The sequence below is a fragment of the Bufo gargarizans genome, chromosome 5 (assembly GCF_014858855.1).
Source record: "Bufo gargarizans isolate SCDJY-AF-19 chromosome 5, ASM1485885v1, whole genome shotgun sequence".
Taxonomy (NCBI): Eukaryota; Metazoa; Chordata; class Amphibia; order Anura; family Bufonidae; genus Bufo; species Bufo gargarizans.
The window spans coordinates 488757381-488782632 of record NC_058084.1 but is presented as its reverse complement, the minus strand read 5'-3'; the positions used below and the strand labels follow the sequence as shown (position 1 = coordinate 488782632).

At 43.8% G+C, this 25252-nt stretch overlaps 1 protein-coding gene across 2 annotated transcripts in view; it reads right to left on the bottom strand.

Annotated features, from left to right (window-relative positions):
* Nucleotides 1-25252, bottom strand: part of PRKAR1B (protein kinase cAMP-dependent type I regulatory subunit beta) — a 152719-nt gene that overhangs the window by 103562 nt on the left and 23905 nt on the right. For both annotated transcript variants that reach the window (XM_044293110.1, XM_044293111.1), the window contains exon 4: nucleotides 19107-19198. In XM_044293110.1, coding sequence (XP_044149045.1) covers nucleotides 19107-19198 — 92 coding nt within the window. The remainder of the gene's footprint in view (nucleotides 1-19106; nucleotides 19199-25252) is intronic.

Sequence of the window (25252 nt, the reverse complement as noted above, 5' to 3'; positions counted from 1 at the left end):
AAAAAAGGAACGGATACGGAAAAAAAAATATGTTCATGAGCCCTAAGACATCCATGTGAAATGCTGGTCTTTAGTAAATGACCCCCACTCCTATAAAAATGTCCTATCCTTGTCTGCAAAACTGATCTTTTTTGCGGTGCCGCGGAACAGACATACGGATGATGACAGCACATGGTCTACATCTTTTGCGGCCCCCTCGAAATGAATGGGCCTGCATCCGATCCACATTTTTGTGGACCGGACATACGGATATGTGAATGAGGCCTAAGTTGTTGGACCCAATAGCACTTGCTATGCTCGTTACCCTTTTGGCCATGCTTGTGTCCTTTTTCAAAAGTTGCAAAACTGAGTAAAACCTCGGCAACAGCGAACGTCATACGGATATCTCACGAGACAGCACCGCAATGGTAAACGTTGAGCGTCTCACATTGTGCGATACAGGTCACATGACCAACCAGCAATGGGCACCGCACGAGAAAAGTCACCAAGTCTTATGCCGAAAAACAAACCATAAAATTGCTTTTAAAAGTTATCAGTCATCGGCGAAGTCGTGGATTATGCGAATTTGTACATAAATCTAAACTATCGACATAACATATTTTTAAAAACGCCATCCGGGCGGCCTGAAATGCTACAATTGCAGTTCTTTGTGTCAGCGCAGCAGAAATACACTTTGTGCCCCAGTCGCTGGATGCAAGCTGTTCTTTCTAGTGGATGAATGCTATTACTAAGAAAATTGAATTTTCAATACGTTCCCGTCAAAGCAGAACATTTAATAATTGCTATTTACATTCCTTACTGGGTTTGCTGGCTGAAACGCTGGCGAGGGCCCGAGCCTGATCATTGTGAGCACAGTGACCCCTGGTGGCCGTCACGAAAATAGCGGCTGCTGCTCTGGAGGAAAACGTATTTTTTTATGTCTGATAAATGAAACGTTTTAAGGCTAAAGGAGCAGAAAATTTCAGAAAATCCATTGGTTCTTAATGAAGTAAAAGGATGGAAATGTAAAATCCAGTAACATAGTACTGAAAACAGACAGACGTCCTTACAGCTCTGTCTATTATCCAGAGGAAGGCAAAAAAATCATAAGATCATAAGAATAACTCCCTGGATCAACGACCCCCCTCTAGTAGCTATAGCCTGTAATATTATTACACTCCAGAAATACATCCAGGCCCCTCTTGAACTCTTTTAGTGACTTCACCATCACCACCTCCTCAGGCAGAGAGCTCCATAGTCTCAGTGCTCTTACTGTAAAGAATCCTCTTCTATGTTTGTGTACAAACCTTCTTTCCTCCAGACGCAGAGGATGTCCCCTCGTCACAGTCACAGTCCTAGATATAATTAGATCAAGGGAGAGATCTCTGTAATCAAATGTGCAGTGACCCACTGGCTCACTGCTAAAGGGTTAATGTTATGGTTCACCACTAAAGCTGATAAAATGTTTACTGCAATGGTCTATGTACTACTTGATCCAAAAAGGATATGCATGGGTAGGAAACAGTTAACTGGAAGTCCTTAGTGTTAGAGGTCAGGTACTAGGCTGGTTCCATTTGGTTAGGGAGTCTTCTGGTGAACAAGCAAGAAGGAGGACGTGTCTAGTATGTGTTGCTGAGAAGTAGGCCAGAAGAGAAGCCTGCGGGTGGATCCAGGGAGACACTATCCCTGCATAATTTAAAGCTGCCAACCTCTGAAGGAAAGAAGCACAGAATTTCTATAGAAGGCTGAAGACCATGAGGGACAGTGCTTGTACATAGTCAGTAAAGGTAACGCATGCATACGGCTGTAGACTTTACTGCACATGGTTTGGGTTATATTGCTTCTGTTGCCCAACACACTTCTGATCTAGGACTGCACCCCGCAGTTTGGAAACAGAGAGCAAGGATTTGCAAGCCTTTGCTTTGGAATGATTTACTTAGAAAAAGAGTTAGAGGGGGCCATCATATTGCCTATCCCTTTGGAAAAAGCCTACCCTGTGCAATGCTTGAGAACTGTACCTACTGCTTATCTTTGCAATGTGAAAACCATCATCTATTCAGTAAGAGAGACTTTACCTATCTACCTATACCAAGCTGGCCTGCTCCCCGTCATATGTAAGCCCAGACCATAAACAGGAAGTCTCATCTGGGTTTGGGGCGTTCCTAGGATGTGACTTACATGCACCAAATCTTTAACAACGCTAGAACCAGCCCTGTACCTCACATGGATCCAGAGATCTCCCCATTCATCACTCTACTAGATTTATTTAAAGCTGGCAGCTAAGGGGGCGTGTCCTTTCTCAGAGGGCGTTCCCTTTATGCTGAAAGGGGTTGGCCATTTTCTGGCTACTGTTGAGGAATGTGTTTGGAAGATGACTACATGGAAATTACTAATATAGTCTTTGTTGAAAGTTTGCACCATTTTCTTTATTTTATAATGTAGCCCCCTTGTTCGCCAATACTTCTGTGCTGTCCATAAAATGGCTGCTGATGCAGGGTCATGTGACAGGCAAAATACTGCCATGTGATGTCTCCTCCATTCAAATACACCACAACTGCCATCTGCGCTTGTACTTTTGAAAGTTTAGTGCAGGTTCAGTGTGTTAGAATGCAAGAGGTTGAGTGATGCGTCTGGTCACCCTCCATCAGCGACCATCTTATGGACAGGACCTCTGTGTTGACAGAACTGGGGGGCGGGGGGCATGGCTTATAAAATAAAGCAAATGGCATAGAATATAATCAACAAAGGCTATATTAGTAAGTGCCATATAGCTATCTTACATGCACATTGGTCAACCAATACCAGAAAGTGGAGAATCTCTTTAACCGTCAGAAGATGGCGCTGGCGGCAGTTGAAGGATTGAACTGAGCATGTGTGACCACTTCAGCATGGTGGACAGAGAAATAAGAAAAAGAACAAACAGCAGGTGGCACTACACAGCTACATTTCATTGAATAACTCCCTGGCTATACTACATTTGTAATTACAGTGGATATAAAAAGTCTACACATCCCTGTTAAAATGTCAGGTTTCTGTGATGTAAAAAAATGAGCCAATGATAAATCATTTCAGAACTTTTTCCACCTTTAATGTGACCTATAAACTGTACAACTCAATTGAAAAACAAACTGAAATCTTTTAGGTGGAGGGAAGAAAACAAAAACAAAAAAACTAAAATAATGTGGTTGCATAAGTGTGCACACCCTCTTATAACTGGGGATGTAGCTGTGTTCAGAATTAAGCAAACACATTCACAATCCTGTTAAATAGGAGTCGGCATACACCTGCCATCATGTAAAGTGCCTCTGATTAACCCCAGATAAAGTTCAGCTCTAGTTGGTCTTTCCTGAAATGTTCTTAGTCGCATCCCACAGCAAAGTCATGGTCCACAGAGAGTTTCCAAAACATCAGAGGGATCTTATTGTTAACAGGTATCAGTCAGGAGAAGGGGACAAAAGAATTTCCAAGGCATTAGATATACCATGGAACACAGTGAACAGTCATCATCAAGTGGAGAAAATATGGCACAACAGTGAAATTACCAAGAACTGGACGTCCCTCCAAAGCTGATGAAAAGACGAGAAGAAAACTGGTCTGGGAGGCTATCAAGAGGCCTACAGCAACATTAAAGGAGCTGCAGGAATATCTGGCAAGCACTGGTTGTGTGGTACATGTGACAGCAATCTCCCGTATTCTTCATATGTCTGGGCTATGGGGGTAGAGGGGCAAGACGAAAGCCTTTTCTTATGAAGAAAAACATCCAAGCCAGGCTACATTTTGCAAAAACATCTGAAGTCTCCCAAAAGCATGTGGGAAAAGGTGTTATGGTCCGATGAAACCAAGGTTGAACTTTTTGGCCATAATTCCAAAAGATATGTTTGGCCCAAAAACAACACTGCACATCACCAAAAGAACACCATCCCCACAGTGAAGCATGGCGGTGGCAGCATCATGCCAAGGGGCTGTTTTCCTTCAGCTGAAACTGGAATGGCTTCACCAGAAGAAGACTAAAGTTTTTGGAATGGCCCAGCCAGAGCCCAGACCTGAATTCGATAGAAAATCTGTGGGGTGATCTGAAGAGGGCTGTGCCCAGGAGATGCCCTCGCAATCTGACAGATTTGGAGTGTTTTTGCCAAGAGGAGTGGGCAAATCTTGCCAAGTCAAAATATGCCATGCTTATGGACTGAGTGCCGTAATACAATCAAAAGGTGCTTCAACAAAGTATTAGTTTAAGGGTGTGCACACTTATGCAACCATATTATTTTATTTTTATATTTTTTCTTCCCTCTACCTAAAAGATTTCAGTTTGTTTTTCAATTGAGTTGTACAGTTTATAGGTCACATTACAGGTGGAAAAAGTTCTGAAATGATTTATCTTTGTCTCATTTTTTTACATCACAGGGGTGTGTAGACTTTTTATATCCACTGTACATGCAATAACAAAAGTATTCAGATGCAGGGGCTGGTTCGAAAAATGCTGAATATTTTTCGTGGCACAACCCCTTTAAGAAATGTTCTTTTACTGTGATTTAAATGGGAATTCAGGATTATTTATGGGAGGTGACCTGTGAAATAGCCAGAGATAAACATCTCTGTGGTGGAGTAGGGCACGTTTCCAAAATCAAGTCTAATGGGACCCTGAGTCCGAATCCGACCAAGGACAACATTTACATGGACTTTGTATGTTCTCCCCGGTTTTGCGTGGGTTTCCTCCACTTTCCTTCCACGCTCCAAAATACATACTAACAGGTTAATGGCTTTACTACGACATTGGCCCCGGTGGAGGAATATGTTGGTGCCATATATGCAACATGAATAAATGATAAGTCACGGATCATCCATTGAGTATAATTTAATCCCTCAAAAGCTTGTATTTCCAATAAAGGCCAAAAACTTTTATAGCAGCTAAAGGCAAAAAATAAAAAATGTGAACGCCCTCATAGGGGGCACATGCCACCAGCTGGACGCCCCACCATCAGACACATGCATAATAACAAAACTATATTTATAGAGGTCTGAGCCGAAAAAATCTACAGGCAATTTTGAAGGCCGTGTCCCTTTAAGAGGCTTCAGGTTTATGGCCAGATACCGCAGCAGCTGTGGTTGCCTGCTGTATAACACAGGGCTAAGTATACATTTACCAGAACCAGGTGGCTGCCCCGTAAGTGCCCGTCCATTCATCGGGTTTCTTTTCACCATCATAATCGCTAAGACATAACATGGGATCTTTACATATATGTTAATGTTGTCACGTCGATGAAAAGGGCTGCAAACTTATCCCCCCATGGATTTGTCCTAAAGAAATTCCAAAGATTCAAATGCTTTGATATCTAGTATGAATCATGCAGCGATTCTGGTTCAGGAATAGAATTCCAGAAGCACAGTAAAGACTGACACAGAGCAGAACATTTGCATATTACTGTAGTTCTGTATACCATAATACAAGCATGTTGTCATTTATCAGAAAGACTATGCGAAAAAATCCTCCTGAAGGTATATGCAGTAATCCACCCCACACCTTGCCCTGACTATCACCCTCATCATTATTTGGTTGTTAAGAATAGTTGGTGCCAGCAGAGCTGCCATATACAAAGACTTGGCCAGACAGGGAAGGATATCACCCACCCTGCCATCTTGATAAGCGAATATATGACTCAGTGAATGGCGGGTTCACCTATGATTACTTTTCTGTACTCGGGACTAGGACAGGCGTCATACGCTGAAATGAAATGAATGCTATGGCTGGTCAGTTCTGCTGCACAGAGGGTATACGGTGTATACAGCACTGGCAGTAAATAAGATTATTAACCTGGCTGGCACACGTCGGGCAATACACAGTCTCCCTAGAGCTGGCAAAAACAAAAGTGTCAGAATCCATTGACAAAACTCTACTGAACGCTAAATTCCCCATGGATGCTGGACTTAAAGGGTATGTGCTTCAATACCATTTTGCTTTCTTTCTTATCAAAATAGGTCCAAAGCTCTATTATAGAGTTAAATTCTAGCTACCCACAGCCACCACTAGAGGGAGCTAAATGTATATCGTTTATACAGTACATTGATTTCAATAATAAATCTGTATGCAGCAAACTCCTACGCTCCCCCTAGTGGTGGCTGAAAGCAGCCAGCATTTTGTATTTTAGAAATAGGTGTAAAGATGATTAATATATCTTTGCTCTAAATACTGGTAAAAGCTTTTACTAGGAAACTTACTGATATCGGGGAAGCTGGCAAAATACCCAAGAACAGCAAACGTGAAAGGTATATAGATATATGTGTTGGTGTTGATATATTGACAGACAGAATCCTGACTGGTGAGGAGTGCCAGAATCCTTCTTTACGAAAGAAAAAAATGTAGTAGATAGACAGATACCATAGATAGATATTACATACAGTAGAAATTAGATAGATAGATAGATAGATAGATAGATAGATAACGATGATAGATAAATAAATGATAGATATATACCATAGATAGATACTGTAGATAGATAAATAGATAGATAGTAGAAAGATAGATGGTAGATAGTAGAAAGATAGATATATATATATACCGTAGATAGATAGATACTGGAGATAGATAGATAGATAGATATGAAATAGATAGATAGATAGATAGATAGATAATAGATAGATAGATACTATAGATAGATAGATAGATAGATAGATAGATAGATAGATAATAGATAGATAATAGATAGATAGATACTGGAGATAGATAGATAGATACTATAGATAGATAGATAGATAGATACATAGATAGATATGAAATAGATAGATGGATAGATAGATAGATAATAGATAGATAGATAGATAGATAGATAGATAATAGATAGATAGATAGATAGATACTATAGATAGATAGATAGATAGATACTATAGATAGATAGATAGATAGATAGATAATAGATAGATAGATAGATAGATAATAGATAGATAGATAGATACTATAGATAGATAGATAGATAGATAGATAGATAGATAGATAGATAATAGATAGATAATAGATAGATAGATACTGGAGATAGATAGATAGATACATAGATAGATATGAAATAGATAGATGGATAGATAGATAATAGATAGATAGATAGATAGATAGATAGATACTATAGATAGATAGATAGATACTATAGATAGATAGATAGATAGATAGATAATAGATAGATAGATAGATAGATAGATAATAGATAGATAGATACTATAGATAGATAGATAGATACTATAGATAGATAGATAGATAGATAGATAGATACTATAGATAGATAGATAGATAGATAGATACTATAGATAGATAGATAGATAGATAGATAGATACCACAAGGCAGGGATCTGTACTACATTTACATGACCTGAAAATCAATCCCTCACACAGATACGACTTTGGGGATTATTTCAGGAGCAGAATTTGCCGTTATTTCACTTACTTTCCAATTAATGTGACCAATCTGGAGTTGAAAGCTAAAATTCCAGAGGGCTAAACATTACATTATAGTATAAACACATAAAATTGATGGCGCCAAAGGGTTAAAGTATTTGGTTTCCATCAGTCTGGATATGTGGCTGTGGCAGCTGACAGGCCCGGGAGTGCGTGGAAGCCCCTCCAGCTGTTGTGGCCGCCTGAAAGGCCATCTTTGTTAGGTGAAATCTTAGCCACTGCTACTTTTTTCAAGGACAGCGAGAGCGCAGCCACCAGCTCACACGATGGTGCGGAATACGCTCAGGTCACCGCCAGCTTGTGTTTGGTTTGGGTTTGTGAGATTCTTCTTAACCTGACGGTGATTTACATGATTGTATGTAGGAAAACACCATAGCCATAATATTAAAGCGCTGCTTTCCAGCACATTTTTCTTGGACAACCCCTGACAAGTGGTGAAATAACGAAATAGTCCCCCTTTTCTCCCCTGCTTCCCCCTGCCCTGCGCTCTGGTCCTCCCCGCCACTAGCGGTGACCTTCTGTGCACACAGGTCACTGCTGCAGGCAATCACTGGCCTAAGCAGTAATGTCCTGTACACTAATAAGGCCGGTGAACCTAGCCGCTGCAGCCAGGCAGATGATGGGAGTGATGGGGAGTCCGTAGCTCAGCGCTGGAGAGAAAAGTGGTCACCCAAGTTGTTGCTTAAAAGGATTTTCCCAGATTTAGATACTGATGATCTGTCCTCAGGATAGGTCATCAGTATCTGATTGGTGGGGGTCTGACACCTGGGACCCCCGCCGATCAGCTGTTTAAGAAAGCGCTGGCGCTCCTGTGAGTGCCATGACCTTATCACAGCTCACCAAGCACAGCGCCGTACATTGACTAGAGGCTGTCCCTGGTATCGCGCTCAGTCACTTGGATGGGGCTGAGCTGCACCTAGGCCACGTGACCAATGAACGTGTCATCACTGGCCTAGGAATAGTCGTATGAAGGCCACGGCGCTCACAGGTCCCGTGTGTTGGACACCTACCTATCAGATACTGGTGACCTATCCAGAGGATAAGTCTTTGGAATTAGCTCAGGCAACCCTTTTACAAATAAGTTTTATATACCACATGATAATTCAGGAAAAAAATTTAATAACTTTTAAAAAAAAAAATTGGGGGATTTATTCAAAACATGAAAGGACAGGAGGAAGGTCTGTGAGATGCCTCCTCTCCCTCCACCCTGCTTGCTCAATCCCCTCCAGCTCCCACTTCTATCCTCCACAGAGGCTGAAGTGAGAGCTACAAAATACGCAGCTCTCACTTCCACCTGTCTAATTCAGGCTAGGCTGTTTGTAGCTCTCACTTCCACCTGTCTAATTCGGGCTAGACTGTGACCACAGCCATCCATAGTGCAGCTCTAGCTACATTCTAGCCTGAGAAAGAGCCCTCAGAGGTGCCCCTTGGGCCTCTTTCACACGGTCAGTATTCGTAAGCCAAAAACAGGAGTGGAACCTACAGAGTAAAGGTATAATAGAAATATTCGTGCCTCTTCTGTGTCTTGGACCCACTCCTGGTTTTTGCTTACAAATAGTGATTACGAAAGGGGACTTACCTTCTGCAGCCAAGCAATCTGAGCAGACAGTGGTGGCCTGGGCTGATCAGTGATTGAGGAATGCACCATCTTATTTTTGAGTTAAACCAGATAGTGACACATACTCCTTTTTTTCTAATTATTTGTTTTAATCTTCCATTTGAACAATTTTTAATCCTATTTTCTATGCATGATTATGAGGGAGTCCATCTTGACCGATCTGTAGTTACAGCATTTGGAGATATACTTTACTGAAGTCAACCGGACAATAGGAAACTGTAGTCTGGAGATTTGGTATTGATCTGTATGGGAGAGTGCTGTGGGCATGCTCTGTCACCTGTGCAGAGGCCATTGCGCAGGGAGGGAGTGTAGATAAGCTGTGACCATCACCTATTGTGAATCCTGTGTTATGCTCATAAAGATATGATATAGTAACATAGTAACATAGTACATAAGGCCGAAAAAAGACATTTGTCCATCCAGTTCGGCCTGTTATCCCGCAAGTTGATCCAGAGGAAGACCCCTCTCTAGTAGCTATAGCCTGTAATATTATTAAGCTCCAGAAATACGTCCAGGCCCCTCTTGAATTCCTTTATTGTACTCACCATCACCACCTCCTCAGGCAGAGAGCTCCATATTCTCACTGCTCTTACCGTAAAGAATCCTTTTCTATGTTTGTGTACAAACCTTCTTTCCTCCAGGCGTAGAGGATGTCCCCTCGTCACAGTCACCGTCCTGGGGATAAATAGCTGATGGGATAGATCTCTGTACTGACCCTTGATATATTTATACATATTAATTAGATCTCCCCTCAGTCGTCTTTTTTCTAAAGTGAATAACTCTAATTTTGATAATCTTTCAGGGTACTGTAGTTGCCCCCATTCCAGTTATTACTTTAGTTGCCCTCCTCTGGACCCTCCCCAGCTCTGCTATGTCTGCCTTGTTTACAGGAGCCCAGAACTGTACACAGTACTCCATGTGTGGTCTGACTAGCGATTTGTAAAGTGGTAGGACTATGTTCTTATCACGGGAATCTATGCCCCTTCTGATGCAACCCATTATCTTATTGGCCTTGGCAGCAGCTGCCTGACACTGGTTTTTGCAGCTTAGTTTGCTGTTTATTAAAATTCCTAGATCCTTTTCCATGTCAGTGTTACCGAGTGTTTTACCATTTAGTATGTACGGTTGACTTGCATTTTTCCTTCCCATGTGCATAACTTTATATTTATCAGTGTTAAACCCCATCTGCCACTTATCTGCCCAAGCCTCCAATCTATCCAGATCGCTCTGTAGTAGTATACTGTCCTCATCAGTGTTAATTACTTTACACAGTTTAGTGTCATCTGCGAAAATTGATACTTTACTATGCAAGCCTTCTACAAGATCATTAATAAATATATTGAAGAGAATAGGGCCCAATACTGACCCCTGAGGTACTCCACTAGTGACAGTGACCCAATCTGAGTGTGTACCGTTAATAACCACCCTCTGTTTTCTATCATTGAGCCAGTTACTCACCCACATACAGACGTTTTCTCCCAGTCCGAGCATTCTCATTTTATATACTAACCTTTATGTGGTACAGTGTCAAATGCTTTGGAGAAGTCCAGATACACGACATCCATTGATTCGCTGCTGTCAAGTCTAGAACTTACCTCCTCATAGAAACTGATTAAATTAGTCTGACATGACCGATCCCTCACGAAGCCATGCTGATATGGCGTTATTTGCTTATTTCCGTTAAGATGCTCTAATATAGCATCTCTCAGAAAACCTTCAAACAGTTTACCCACAACAGATGTTAAACTTACCGGCCTATAGTTTCCAGGCTCTGTTTTTGGCCCCTTTTTGAATATTGGCACCACATTTGCCATGAGCCAATCCTGTGGGACATTCCCTGTCAATATAGAATCTGCAAATATCAAAAATAAGGGTCTGGCTATGACATTACTTAATTCCCTTAGGATATGGGGGTGTATGCCATCCGGTCCTGGCGATTTGTCTATTTTAATCTTTTTAAGTCGCTGATGTACTTCTTCCTGGGTCAGACAGGACACTTTTAATGGGGAATTTATTTTTGCATTCTGCATGTCATCTGACAATTTCTTTTCCTCAGTGAATACATTGGAGAAAAAAATATTTAACAGCTTTGCTTTCTCCTCGTCGCTCTCTGCGACTTCCCCCTCATTACTCTTTAAAGGGCCGACACCTTCAGATTTATACTTTTTAACATTTATATAATTGAAGAACATTTTAGGGTTAGTTTTACTCTCTTTGGCAATTAATCTCTCGGTCTCTAGTTTGGCCGCTTTTATTTGTTTTTTACATGTTCTATTTTTTTCCTTATAGTTTTTCAGTGCTTCCGTGCTACCTTCCTGTTTTAGTGTTTTATATGCTTTCTTTTTGTCATTTATTGCTTTCTTTACAGTTCTGTTTATCCACATTGGTTTCTTTTTATTCCTTAACCTTTTATTACCATACGGTATGTACCTCTCACAATGAGATTTTAGGATGTTTTTAAAGATATCCCATTTTGTGGCTGTATTTTTATTTTTGAGGACTTTGTCCCAGTTAGTTTGGCCTATGGCCTCTCTTAGTTGGCTAAATTTAGCTTTTTTGAAGTTTGGTATTTTTGTTCCTCCCTGTAGAAACGCTCTTTTGAATGATAATTGGAAGGTTATTACTTTGTGGTCACTATTTCCCAGGTGTCCCCCAACCTGCACGTCTGTTGTTCTGTCAGGCCTATTGGTTAATACTAAGTCCAGTATGGCCGTCCCTCTAGTCGGGTCCTGAACCAGTTGGGAGAGGTAATTGTCTTTGGTTATTGCCAAGAACCTGTTTCCTTTATGAGATATACAAGTTTCAGTTTCCCAGTCTATATCTGGGTAGTTGAAGTCCCCCATAATAACCACCTCATTATGATTTGCCGCCTCGTCTATCTCGTTTAGTAATAGATTTTCTGTGGACTCTGGTATATTAGGTGGTTTATAGTAAACTCCTATTAGTAATTTATTGTTGTTTTTAGCGCCATGTATCTCTACCCTCAGTGACTCCACATGTTCATGTCCCTCACTTATATCTTCACAGAGTATGGGCTTTAGACCGGACTTTACATAAAGGCAGACCCCTCCTCCTCTCCGGTTTTGCCGATCCTTTCTAAACAGACTGTAACCTTGTACATTAACCGCCCAGTCATAGCTATCATCCAGCCATGTCTCAGTTATTCCCACTATGTCATAGTCCTCCTCACACATCACTAATTCCAGTTCACCAGTTTTATTAGTCAGACTTCTGGCATTAGTATACATACATTTGAGAGGCTTATGTATATTTTTTACCCTACACCTTTCCTTCTGAACTGTTCTAGTCCCTCCTTCCATTCCTCCCCCAGTCCCATTACTTTGCCCCCGGTCTCTATCTGCACTATCTTCCCGTCCTATAACGTAATTACCCTCCCCCCCAGTCCCTAGTTTAAATATCTGTCATTGTAATCCGGCCTATGATGATAATGAAATGATGCCTGATATCAACAGAGCAGGAAAGGGTAGATTTACTTTACTCTACCTTTGTGATATGAAAAAGTTGCAAACTGCAAACTTTTTTTGCGTAAACGCTGTTTGTCCGCTAACTTTGCCACTTTCCTAAAACGGGGACATGGCAAGGGCAGAGAGGGGGAAGGTCAGGTGGCCCCACAACAATTAACACCTTCTACGCCGGTTTTCTGGCACAGATTCCAGTTGAGGCGCGCGGCCTGCTGGATGCTGTGCCTAGTTTACGCCTCGTCATAAATCAGACGCAGAGTCCGGCAGTGCGCCTGGTTATCATAGTCCGGCGTACACTGTCAGGCGATGATAAATCTTCCCTGAAGTGTCAGCCACTGGCAGCCCTGATTGGATGGTGTAAAACTGTGTCGGGAGACACCCACAACTGGTAATGCCCAGCTGGACCTTTATTTCTGACTGCTGGCAACCGATTCATCAACTTCTAGTAGGAATAAAAGAGGAATAACAGAACATAGAGTAATAAGAATAGATGCTCTAGAATTGTTATTATATGGGGAATGCAAGCAACTACTAAAAAAAGCCATGTCTGGGGAGGGGTCAGCTCTTCTTTACGTGGCGACTGATATCTATACTTTTTAATATAGAGTGGTCATCCAAAATATAGCATTTTTAAAGGCGGGGTGGTACAGAATGGCACATATCGTGGCGTCTGCCCTGTAATACATAATGCCTATTCTCTATGGCGCACGTTCTTTCCTTTTTGATGATCCCGGGCTCGGGTCTGCCGATGACTTGTGTAACAAAGGGAAGCTTCACAGCAGAATAGCAGGAATTGTTGAACTTTTCCTGACTTCAGGCATTTCTCACTGCTAAAAAAAAATAACGTCAGCATGAGGCAGGGAATCCTAAGCTCAATTCCCACGTAAAAGATGAGACCGCTGACTGTAGCTTGCATCCAGGGCGCAGGCTCGGTAATCTCCAGCCATCGCTCAGGCTGACATATAGGCAGAGTTCTGTTCTCTCCATTTGCTCTAATTATTCAAATCTTTTACAGATCCGAAATCCAGTACCCACAGACTGCTATAGACCCGTGCTGTACGTTTGTGCGCCTCCGATTTCCTTTCCTATAGAACCCGCGATAGAAAAAAAAGGAAAGTCGTGGCATGTTCCATTGCATGCCGTATTATTAGCAGGGAATATGGCAATATGGCGCCTCATAGTGGTACAATACTGCAGCGCACCTATACAATGCAGGCTATATCCAGAGGCCATGTCTCATAGTATAGCTCAGCCCCATTCAAGTGAATAGGGATGATCTACAATACTATACACGGCCAAGGACAAGAATAGCGTCATTTCCAGGGGGAAAAACAAAAACATTGTCTTATTTCTAATCTCAGACATTTACTTTTGGTTAGTAGTATTTCACACTAAAATCCATGGGGCGTGTATGTTCTGCTCTTATTAAAGTGCAGATTTTCCAGCGAGTGGATGTGAAATCCACGTCGCAGGGTCATTTGCTTATAATAAAACATAATTTTTCTCAGCAATGTGGACACGTATGAACATGGGACCAACACGGATGCCTTCAGCTGCCAAGTGCACATGTAACAGGTCAGCCGGTGTCATAGGTGCAAATCTGATGACAGATGGCCTTTAAATAGAGCAGGTTCCTGCTTGGATTGAGGTCACCTTGCAGTGGTAGGTGGGCACAGATGTGTTTTGATCAAAATATATTTGTTAAGAACCTCAAAGTTGTTTATCATATCAAAATAGGGCATTCTTTTGTATATAACCTTTATCTTTAGTCCTATGACATTGCTCCTATGTTCTGTTTTCCCTCAAACACAGGTTAGCTCTACTGTACAACTGCAAATTCGAACCAGAAACCCAAGGATCAGCCCTAGTTTTCTGCAGTGGATCTTTTCTACAGAAAAATCCAAATTCTGAACACACCCTTGAAGGGGTTGTCAGCTTTAGACAATCCCTTTTTAATAGAAGGGTGTCATTAGGGTAAGCTAATCACAGGATGTCCCATCGCTGTGACCGCCATCAATCAGCCGTAATCTGCGGCAGAACCTGGAAGCACGTGTTCAAATTCCCTGCAGCGCCATCACAGGAGCTACGAATTGTTACATATCGATGGGCTGTCCATGTCATCTACTGACAGGCCAGGTCCTCCAGAGTGATAGACACTCTGTAGCTACTCTGGCTAAACGGTGGTCCAGAATGGGGGACCCCCATCTCACAATTACTGGTAACGGTCAGAAAATAAATTTAGCTGGAGGACTTCTTTAACCATACATTATGAGAACCATGGTCTGTTTGAGATCTTCATCTCTTGGCCAAAGTGGAGAGTGGTTACAAAGAGCGTCTGTCGCTGCGCAGGACCCGTCCTGTCCAGTATTACACAGGTAATCCTCTGATACAAATGGACATTGTGTTATGAACACTTACTACCATATTTCCGACCATCACGTCGATCAGTACCGATGCTGTGACTACCTGGTGTATCCGCATCCCCCAGAGCCTCCGGCAGCTGTGAATGTTCTCACGTTACCAATATGGCAGGTGTTTTATGTAAAGGAAATATAAAGAATTCCATTCCGCACTTCAATTAAAGCAAACAATACCCATTAAAGTGTAAAATAACACACTCCCGTCCGTGCTCTGTCATACATGCCAAGAGCTCTGACAACTCCTAGTAAAGCCATTAATCTCTAAACATTACTCGGGAGCTCATAAAACATGGTGGGAGGCCATTTTCTTTTGGATATGACAAGAGGGTGAGTGCTTTCCGGAGTGCACACCGATGCGTGACACAAATTCCGAGCTGTGGATTTAAGCCTTCGGAAATATTAATTACTTGAACTTTCACTTCTTGGGTAACTTTTTGGACCTACTGAAGGAAATTGCTGGTCATCAGGCTAAACGATAAGAAGCGGGGCTTTCAATGCAACAAGGTGCAACGGTGACGCCTTTGTTGCACCAAGCAGCTAATTTGCATAGCACAAAATTACCGATTTCTTAGGAATACAGGCTCCAATCGTGATGGGGGAAAAACAGTGTTTTAATCAGGAGACCTGCTCACATCTGACACTGCACTTGGATTACTACGGAGGTACGCGGTGACAGATTCCCTTTACAAATCTCGGACAAACCCTACAATGTGTTAAAATACACTTGTATTGTGCCTATATACAAAATACCTCCTATCACTAACAACTGACCATATCCCACCCCTAGAGACACCATTACTACTAATCTGCCTGAAGAAGGGCCTGTAATCGGCTGAAACGTTGCTCTCCTTTCGGGAATAGACTACTAATAATTGCCTTACTTTTCTCTTGCGGGCTGTCTCAGTTTCTGAACATATGCCGATCCAGCGCCTAGATCCATCATCTTCACCAACAACTACCCAGGTCAGACTACTTTCACATCAGCGTTTTTGTTGAATCCGTCAGGGGATGTGCAAAAACGCATCCGGTATATAATACAACCGTCTGCATCCATTCAGAGCGGATCCGGTTGTATTATCTCCCAAATGAACGAGATGGATCCGGCACTAAGTCCACTGTAAGTCAATGGACGCCGGATCAGTTTTTTTGGTCTCTGAAAAAAACGGATCCGGCATGAAACACAATGTAAGTCAATGGTGCCAGATCTGGGGTTTTTTCAGACACGAAAAAAACGGATCTGGAGCCCATTGACTTACAATGGATTTAGTGCCGGATCCATCTTGTTCATTTGGGAGATAATACAGCTGGATCCGTTCTGAATGGATGCAGACGGTTGTATTATATACCGGATGCGTTTTTGCTGATCCCCTGACGGATTCAGCAAAAACGCAGATGTGAAAGTAGCCTGACCTGGGTAGTTGTTGGTGAAGATGATGGATCTAGGTGCTGGATAGACATATGTTCAGAAACTGAGACAGAAAGGCAATTGTTAGTAGTCTATTCCCAAGACGAGAGCAACGTTTCAGACGACTACAGGGCCTTCTTCAGGCAGATTAGTAGTAATGGTGTCTCTATGGGTGGGATATGGTCAGTATCCCATGACACACTCAAAAATGCTGCTTGTAACGCTTTTGTGTGCGTCATGGGGACGCAAGGAAATGGAATGGAATGCAGTTTTGTCCACATTGACAATGAATGGGGACAAAACAGAAGCGTTTTCCTTCAGTTTTGAGATCCTATGACGGCTCTCAATACCGGAAAGGAAAACACAGATGTGAAAGTAGCCCCATACACGTCCGATGGTCTCCTGAACCGCGTATAAGCTGAAGACTGACTGATTCACGTTCTTTACAGCCGTCACGTGATGGAATTTTACAGGTAAGGAAATGGCGCAGTAAAATTGTCAGGCAGCGGTATAGCTTAGTGTCAGACCACAAATATACCCCAGGAGCCTACAGTCTGCAGCTTATGAGGAATCTCAAGATGGAGTGTAAAACAATCGTCTTCTTTACGAGACGCTCTCTAGCTGCTAGCTTCTAGTTGGCCAGTCTCGGTCACGCAGGTCGTTAAAGGTAACCTGTGAAAGTCATCACTCTGAGCCTGTCGCCAGTCGGCCCCCTACAGTATGTACATGAGAGGACGTAGAACGGACACAGACGTAGGAGCCGGGCCTCAGGTCAGAGACAGTGGAGCTGCACTTCCTATGTTTGAGTGTGTGGGTTAGGACTGCTACAGTCCAGGAGCTCGGTCCCATGACTCCTACTGTCTGACCTCGGATACTGTGACCCCCTCGTCACATTTAGGGAAGTCTCCCTCCCTTCGTCAGCCCTGTTTACAGAAGGGGGCGGATAGGTTGCTGGTTGGAATTTCTTACAGTAACTTCTCAGGCGTGACATGGGGTGGGGGGGGGGGGGCGGGGGTGCGTGAGGATCTCAGGAATTTGCCATATTCCTCACAGATCAACTATTAATATGAAAAAAATAAACATTTCCATTAGAAACGTGAAATGTATCATACGTTATTTTCCGTATGAATCCAGAAGTTATTCTTCTGCCAGACATTGCAGGAAATCAATCATTTTTACTGTGTGCTCTGCTTTTTTTCCCATAACCAGCCTCTTATACCCCAAGATACAGACACCAAAGGGAAAATTCACTGTTACACCAGACACAATGGGGGGGAGGATTTATCATTCCCTTTACGGCTGAAAAGTGGCGTTAAAAAGGTGCAGGTGCACGTCCTCGCCGCTTTTCTAAAAGAGGATGTGGCAAGGGTGGGGAACGGGGTGTGACCAGCCGCAGCGACAAGTTTATCCTCATTTACATCAGTTTTCTGGCGTAAATGAAGACAGAAGCTCAGAGCTGCCGTAGATTTCTGGTTAGCGCGCGGACGGCAGAGGGAGGCGCCTTATTTATGCCGAGGCGTACGCCTCGTTATAAATGAGGCGCATCCTCCGGCAGCGCAGGGGGATATCAAGACAGGCACAGAAACCGCCAGTCTTGATAAATCTCCCCCAGTGTCTTGTAGGGCTAGCTTAGCTGAACATAATGATATCTTTCACTGCCTCATTCCGGAAAAAAGTACTTTTGATCCATATGCAAATGAGCATGGAAGTGCACTGAGGGCGGGCCCAAGCTACTCTGTGCACCCTTGCTCCTCCTGCTTCCTCTGCCAGCCCCTTCTTGATGGACAGGGCTAGGTTCCTGCATAGTCATCTCATATGACCCTGTCAATCAGGAAGGAGAGGGGGGCTGGCAAAGGAAGTAGGAGGAGCAAGGGTGCCTACAGTAGCTTGGGCCCACCTCCAGTGCACTTGACTGCTCATTTGCATAGGCATCAAAAGTACTTTTTCTCCAGAATGAAGCAATGGATCACTAAGTGAAAGGTCTCGTTACATTCCGCCGAGCGAGCCCTACAAGACATTGTGCCTGATTTATCAAAACTGGTGTAAAAGAGAACTGGCTTAGTTGCCTATAGCAACCAATCAGGTTTCATTTTCTAAAGGGGCTCTGGAAAATGACAGGTGCATTCTGGCTGGTTGCTATGGGCAACTAACCCAGTTTTCCTTTGCACCAGTTTTAATAAATCTCCCCCATTGTGGGTGGCGTAAGAGTGAATTTCCATTTAAAGAGCATCTGTTAGCAGTTTTGTACCTATGACACTGACCTGTTCCATGTGCGCTTGGCAGCTGAAGGCATCTGTGTTGGTCCCAAGTTCATATGTGCCCGCATTGCTGAGAAGAATGAAGCTCTAATATATGCAAATGAGCCTCTAGGAGCAATGGGGGCGTTGCTGTTACACCTAGAGGCTCTGCTCTCTCTGCAGCTGCCGCGCCCTCTGCACTTTGATTGACAGGACCAGGTGTGCTGATGTTTTTACTGCCTGGCCCTGTCACTCAAAGTGCAGAGGGCACGGCAGCTGCAGAGAGAGCAGAGCCTCTAGGTGTAACGGCAACGCCCCCATTGCTCCTAGAGGCTCATTTGCATATATTAGAGCTTCATTCTTCTCAGCAATGCGGGCACATATGAACTTGGGACCAACACAGATGCCTTCAGCTGCCAAGCGCACATGGAACAGGTGAGCCAGTGTCAAAGGTAAAAAGCTGCTGACAGATGCCCTTTAACCCTTTGAGGCTTATACCCTTCACCACTGAACCCCAGGCCTCATACCTTCTCTCGTTGTCGTCCAGGTGGGCAAACAGCACATTTTTGGAGATGGCTTTTGCCAGGGCAGTCATGGTCTTGTAGTCCTTCGGAATAACCTGTGGAAACACATCAGAGAGGAATATTATTTTCATGTCCCTGGCATGGACGACTGAGCGTTTCTGTGAAGAATGCAAAACGGATCCAAGCTGACAAAAGGGCAGGACCTCTCATTTCACACAAGGGTACAAAGAGGATCTCAGACATTTAATACACAATTTCTTTTTTTTGTCACTTGCTACAAGAAAACTATTATTTGATAGCTTTTTCAGGACACGTGTCTATTACCTGCCTGTTCAGGATAATTGAACGGAATATCTGTCTTCAAGGAAAATGAACACATTCCTCTCGTTCTCGAGTACACTAGTGAAGCATAGCCACACTGCAGATTCATAGGCACTGCGTGTGCCGCCATATGGTGCCCTGTATAACGCCATTTAATCGGGTTATTCTCCGCGTATTGCTTCTGTGGTAAGGCATTGGAGGCGGCATGCCATTATGATAACCTCAGGATAGACTATAGCTATCTGATCGGCGGGGGTCAAACTTCTGCCAACCCCACCAATCAGCTGGGGCACTGGAACTACTGTACACCTCCGTCCATTCACTGCAATAGGAGTTGTGCTGCAGTTCCCAGCTCCGTCTAGTATACCGTGGATGAAACTGTGTAACTTTGGCTGAGCGTCATGCGTGGGGGTTGTCGGACCCCTGCAGATCTGATAATGATGGCCTAATGTGAGGATGGGCCATCAATATCAAAATCCTGGAATCCCCCTTTAAAGGGCATCTGTCAGCAGCTTTGTACCTATAAACTGGCTGATCAGTTACATGTGTGTTTGGCAGCTGAAGGAATCTGTGTTAGTCCCATGTTCATATGTGCCCTCAGTGCTGAGAAAAATGATGTTTTAACATATGCAAATTCCTCTAAGAGCAACGGGGGCGTCGCCATTACTCCTAGAGGCTCTGCTTTTTCTGCAACTGCTGTGTCTTCTCTACTTTGATTGACAGGACAAGGTGTGATGACGTTTACCTGCCTGGCCACGTTAAAGTGCAGAGGGCGTGGCAGCTGTACACAGAACAGATCCGCAAGGTGTAATGGCAACGCCTCCGTTGCTCCTAGAGGCTCATTTGCATATATTAAAGCATCATTGTTCTCAGCAATGCGGGCACATATTAACATGGGACCAACACAGATGCCATGTGCACATGTAACAGGTCAGCAAAGCTGCTGACAGATGCCCTTTAAGTAATACACCCTCTGCTTTACATGCTATACCATAATTAGGAATATTTGAATGATGAAGCTGGAAAATTGGATGGCAACACATGTAGGTGCTGTAATGGCCAACCTACAAGACCATCAACAGGGGGCCTTGTGCAAGAATAGGATATGGGCCCTTTGTTTTCCACCTGCTAATTCTATGACAGGGGGTGCAAGCCACAGACAGCCAACCAAATCCCTCACCGATGTGCCAATCCACCCGCCATGGGTGAAAATACCATATGTGTAACCCTATTGTCTATTAGACTGCATATAAGGGACTAAGCGAACAAACTCCATGGTTTGCAATTACCGTTAGATTGTTAGAAAGGAAAAAGTGCTCCTCTACGTTGAGCTAATCGAGTTTTAATACAAACGTAGGGTTCACGCAACCGTGCTCGGCCTGGGAAACACTGTCCGTGTGTCAGATGCATCCACTGTGCCGACCACGGCTTCCCTGACCCGAACCCACTGTGCCATAGTCATTTATCAGCCATTCTCTGTCTGATTGCGGAGCTATTGCAGTGTACTCACGTCATCCATGTCAGTACAATGCAATAGCCCCAACATCACATACAATCTGCACCATAAATCCCTATCAGACAGTCAGTTCGGATCAGGGAAGCTGCGGTGGGCCCGGGAGATGCGGCCGACACAGGCACCATGTTTCTCTGGTTTGCATGTGCCTTTACCAACATATGTGTTGATAAATTTTGGGGTTGTCCGGGCTTTTTCATACTGATGACCTGTCCTCAGAATAGGTCATCAATATCAGATCGGTGGGGGTCCGACACTCGACACCCCCGCTGATCAGCTGTATGAGGAGACGGCGCGCGCTATGTGCACATGCCGCCTCCCTTCTCTCTTCCTGCTCGCTGCTGCTGTCCCATAGCCATACAGCAGTGAGCAGGAAGAGACGGCACGCATGCACTGCGCACACAGTCTCCTCATACAGCTGATCGGCGCTTATGCAGAGAGTTTGGCAAAGCCAGCCGAACTGCCGGCTGAGTCTGACAGTAACAGCGAAGGGGCAGGGAACGGGCCGCTGCCCCCTTGACCTCAAGCATGTCTAGAGAAGCGCGCCGGCAGGAGATAAAAGATCGTCTTCAGAGCTTTAGCTGCATCGGCCTTCAGGAAGAAAATTATCGTCGGAAACACGCTGCTGGCTACTGTCGGGTACTGCTGGCGGCTTCAGATGGTTTTTGGAGGTGACAGGTTCCCTTTAAGTCGTGGCTGCAGTCACAATGGCACCACATGGGTGCATTTTACCTCGGCGCGTTTCAGGTCTGCAAATCACCTCTAATGTTCTGGAGCCATTTAAGTGCATTTAGAGGAGGCAAGGTGACGTTTATGCGCTGACAGATCATTTGGTTCTGGGAGAAAATAGCTTCTATGAGTCAAGCCTTCTGTGAGGCTGGAGTAAGGGTATAACATGGGCTCCAGAGACCGAAATCTCACCATCAGCACAGTTCATATTTTTTACCAGCATTAGAAATATCCCAAGCTCCTCTGCCTGATGTCCCACGAAACTGAGTTTGGTAAAAGATTTTTAACAGTAGAAATTAATTTCTGAAGTTATTATCCAAAGTTTTGCAAAGTAATAACTTCGGCTCATAGGAGCCAATACATTCTAATACTGTACGGAGCGCTCGCTCTATACAGTATTCTAACGAAGTTTTATGCGAATCAACTTCGGATGTTTAATCCGAAGTCGATTCTCTTAGCCCTACTAATGAAAGCCAATACAATGCACATAGGGACTGTCACACGTATAGTTGTAATTGCAACCCCTTTGTAATTCTTAAAGTGACTGTACTAAGGGGGAGGGGAAAATTAAAGGGGTTTCCAAGAGCGCAATATTGACGGCATACCCTCAGGCTCTAGTGGGCACTGCGGCCTCCTCACAGCTTACCAAGCACAGCGCCGTACATTGTATAGTGGCAGTGCTTGGTATTGCAACTCAGCCCCACTCACTTGACGGACATACGACTAGTGGAGTACCTGCAATAGGGGAGTCCGGCACAGAACTTTCTTTTCTCTTCCATGCTTGAAAACAATGCATCTTGATGCAGCCACCACCAGGGGGAGCTCAATGCAAAGAGGTTATTACAGCTTCCATTCTACTTGTATTCATTTCTATTCACTGAGCTCCCCCTAGTGGTGGCTGTAGGCAGCCAGCTAGCTTTGTAATACAAGAGAAGCAGGAGTTCAACGCATTTTTTCCAGTTTTCTGGTATAAATACATTGAATAATATGGTGTTCATAATGATCGCCATATATCTAAAGCACCTATAGCACGTTTTCCAATCTAAAATGATAATTTTTTTCATTCCTATTAGTATTTAATTCAACTTTTTTTCCACTTGATTAAAAAAAATATATAAAAAAAAAAAATTGTCAGAAATCTGGAGCACTGGGAATGTTCTGCATTGCCTGGGAGTGACTGATGCACGTACACTGGGAAACTAGGTGAAGGGGGCCCATACTAAATTTTGCTATGGGGCCCTATGAGATCTGTGTTTGCCCCTGCATGTGACCAATCATTGGCTTAGGAAGAGGTCAACGTGCTCACCAGTGCACCATCAAACATCTAATTGGTGGGGTGCCGGAAGTCAGACCGCAACCAATCAGATCCTAACGAGGCTATCAGTTCTGGACTCCCACAAGACCCCTTTAAAAGATTATCCGAATACACCTGCTTGTAAAGGTAACGAATGATAATTACATTACATTTAGGCCTGGGCTACATGAGACCCATCGCACGGTCAAAGATCGCATCGTAGGAGCACGGCATTGCAGCTAGTGAAAGTGAATGGGGTCAAGACCTGACAGTGGCAAGAAATCCTGCAGGTTTGGATTTCAATCAACTGAAGGGCCATGGAGACTTCCGAACATAACCGCACAGCACAACACTGTGATCTCCGACCATGCCACACGTGTGACCGTGTAGCCCCAGCCTAAAGGAAATTTCCAGGGGGTCAGACATGACACAGTGAGTCACAGAACATCAAGGTCAGGACCCTCGTATCATGCCCCATTCCCTCCGGCCCTGCATAACACAATGGAGCATCATAACACAATACCCAATATAAAGTAATAATGATAAGGGGTTTTGAGCTCTGGGCTCCTTGTTGGGAGACCACCCTCCGTAATGTCCACACGCCTGAAATGAGACGACCTCTTACAGGTTTACATGATGGTCTCCCTTTTGTATTAGCCCTCTTTCAGTGAAGACATGGATGCCAAGGGCACCTGCAATGGGAATCAAGCTTTTGTCCATCAATTTCCTTGGTAATTTCGGCCCATCAGAGACACAACACTGCACAATTGCCATGTAATGAAAGGCGCTTGCGTATGTGTGATCACCCCTTCTTTGGACATGGAACCCACATTTCTACCATATTGCTTCCATCCAGGAGCTCCAGATCTGGTAAAGAATGCAAACTAGCTCTCTTTCAAAAAAAAAAGGAAAGTGGGACAATTTGCATATCTTTTTTCCCAGAGACCCAGAGGAGCTTTACCTTGCCTATAAGACTCCTCAACCTATAAGGAGAAAGAGTACCAGACCTGGGATTCAGTTTAGGTCTACAAGGGATCCTACCCTGCTCTTTCCACCCCTACCCAAACATGTGCTGGGCGGTCAGTGACAGATGGATTAATGGATCTCCATTGATCGGCGTTCAGTCCACCACATTTCTACCATATTGCTTCCATCTAGTTGCTCTAGACCTGGTAAAAAATGCAAATGAGCTCTCTTACAAAAAGAAGAAAGAGGGACAATTTGCATATATTTTTTCCCAGAGATCCAGAGGAACATTACCTTGCCTATAAAAATCCTCGCTCCATAAGGAGAAAGAGTTTCAGACCTGGAATTCAGTTTAGGCCTACAAGGGATCCTACCCTGCTCTTTCCACCCCTATCCTACCCTGCTCTTTCCACCCCATATCCCATTGATGGGTGTTCAGCCCACCACATTTCTACCATATTGCTTCCATCCAATTGCTCCAGATCTGGTAAAAAATACTAATAAGCTCTCTTTCAAAAAGAGGGCTAATTTGCATATATTTTTTTCCCAGAGATCCAGAGGAACATTACCTGGCCTATAAGACTCCTCACTCCATAAGGAGAAAGAGTACCAGACCTGGCATTCAGTTTAGGTCTACAAGGGATCCTACCCGGCGGTCAGTGACAAATCCTTAGTGACAGATGTATTAAAATTAATTCCCTTTCCAATACAGAGAGATAACCCAAAGGTCTGGTGCAAAGATATGTCCAGAGATACCTGACTTGTTTTTACTTGAATACTTCAATCCGTCGCCACCTGTCCTTAATTCCTACCTGCCCTGGGGGCGACAAGTTCTATGCCAACGTGCACGAGAATCATCCGACATCCAACAATTCTCACTGTCTGAGAAAGTATGCATCCTTCCTCTGTAGACAAAAGCAATATCCTGGGGTGATTAAAAGATTGCTCGGCAGTGACAGAGGTTAAGCAGCTCTTAAAGGGGTCCTTCCACAGGCATTTTCCACCTTAAATGCGCCAAAGGCCAGAGGAATGGCCCTCCTTTACAGCTGTGGGAAATGGTATTGCTTCCTATGTTGGGTTAAAGGAACGGAATCAAGTTATTTTGCTCATATACAGAGACTGAGGCGTTCCTGGATTATGGATCCTCCTGTGGTGAAATAAACTGAAGGTATCTTTAGGGGCGAGAAGCTAAAAGGCTCGGCAAATGTAGATATTAGGGCTCATGCAGACAAACATGTGCCGGCCAGGCCCGTGCTGCGGACCGCAAACTGTGGTCTAGAATGCACAGGCACCGACCGCAGAGCCGCGGTATGTGGACGCAGGACC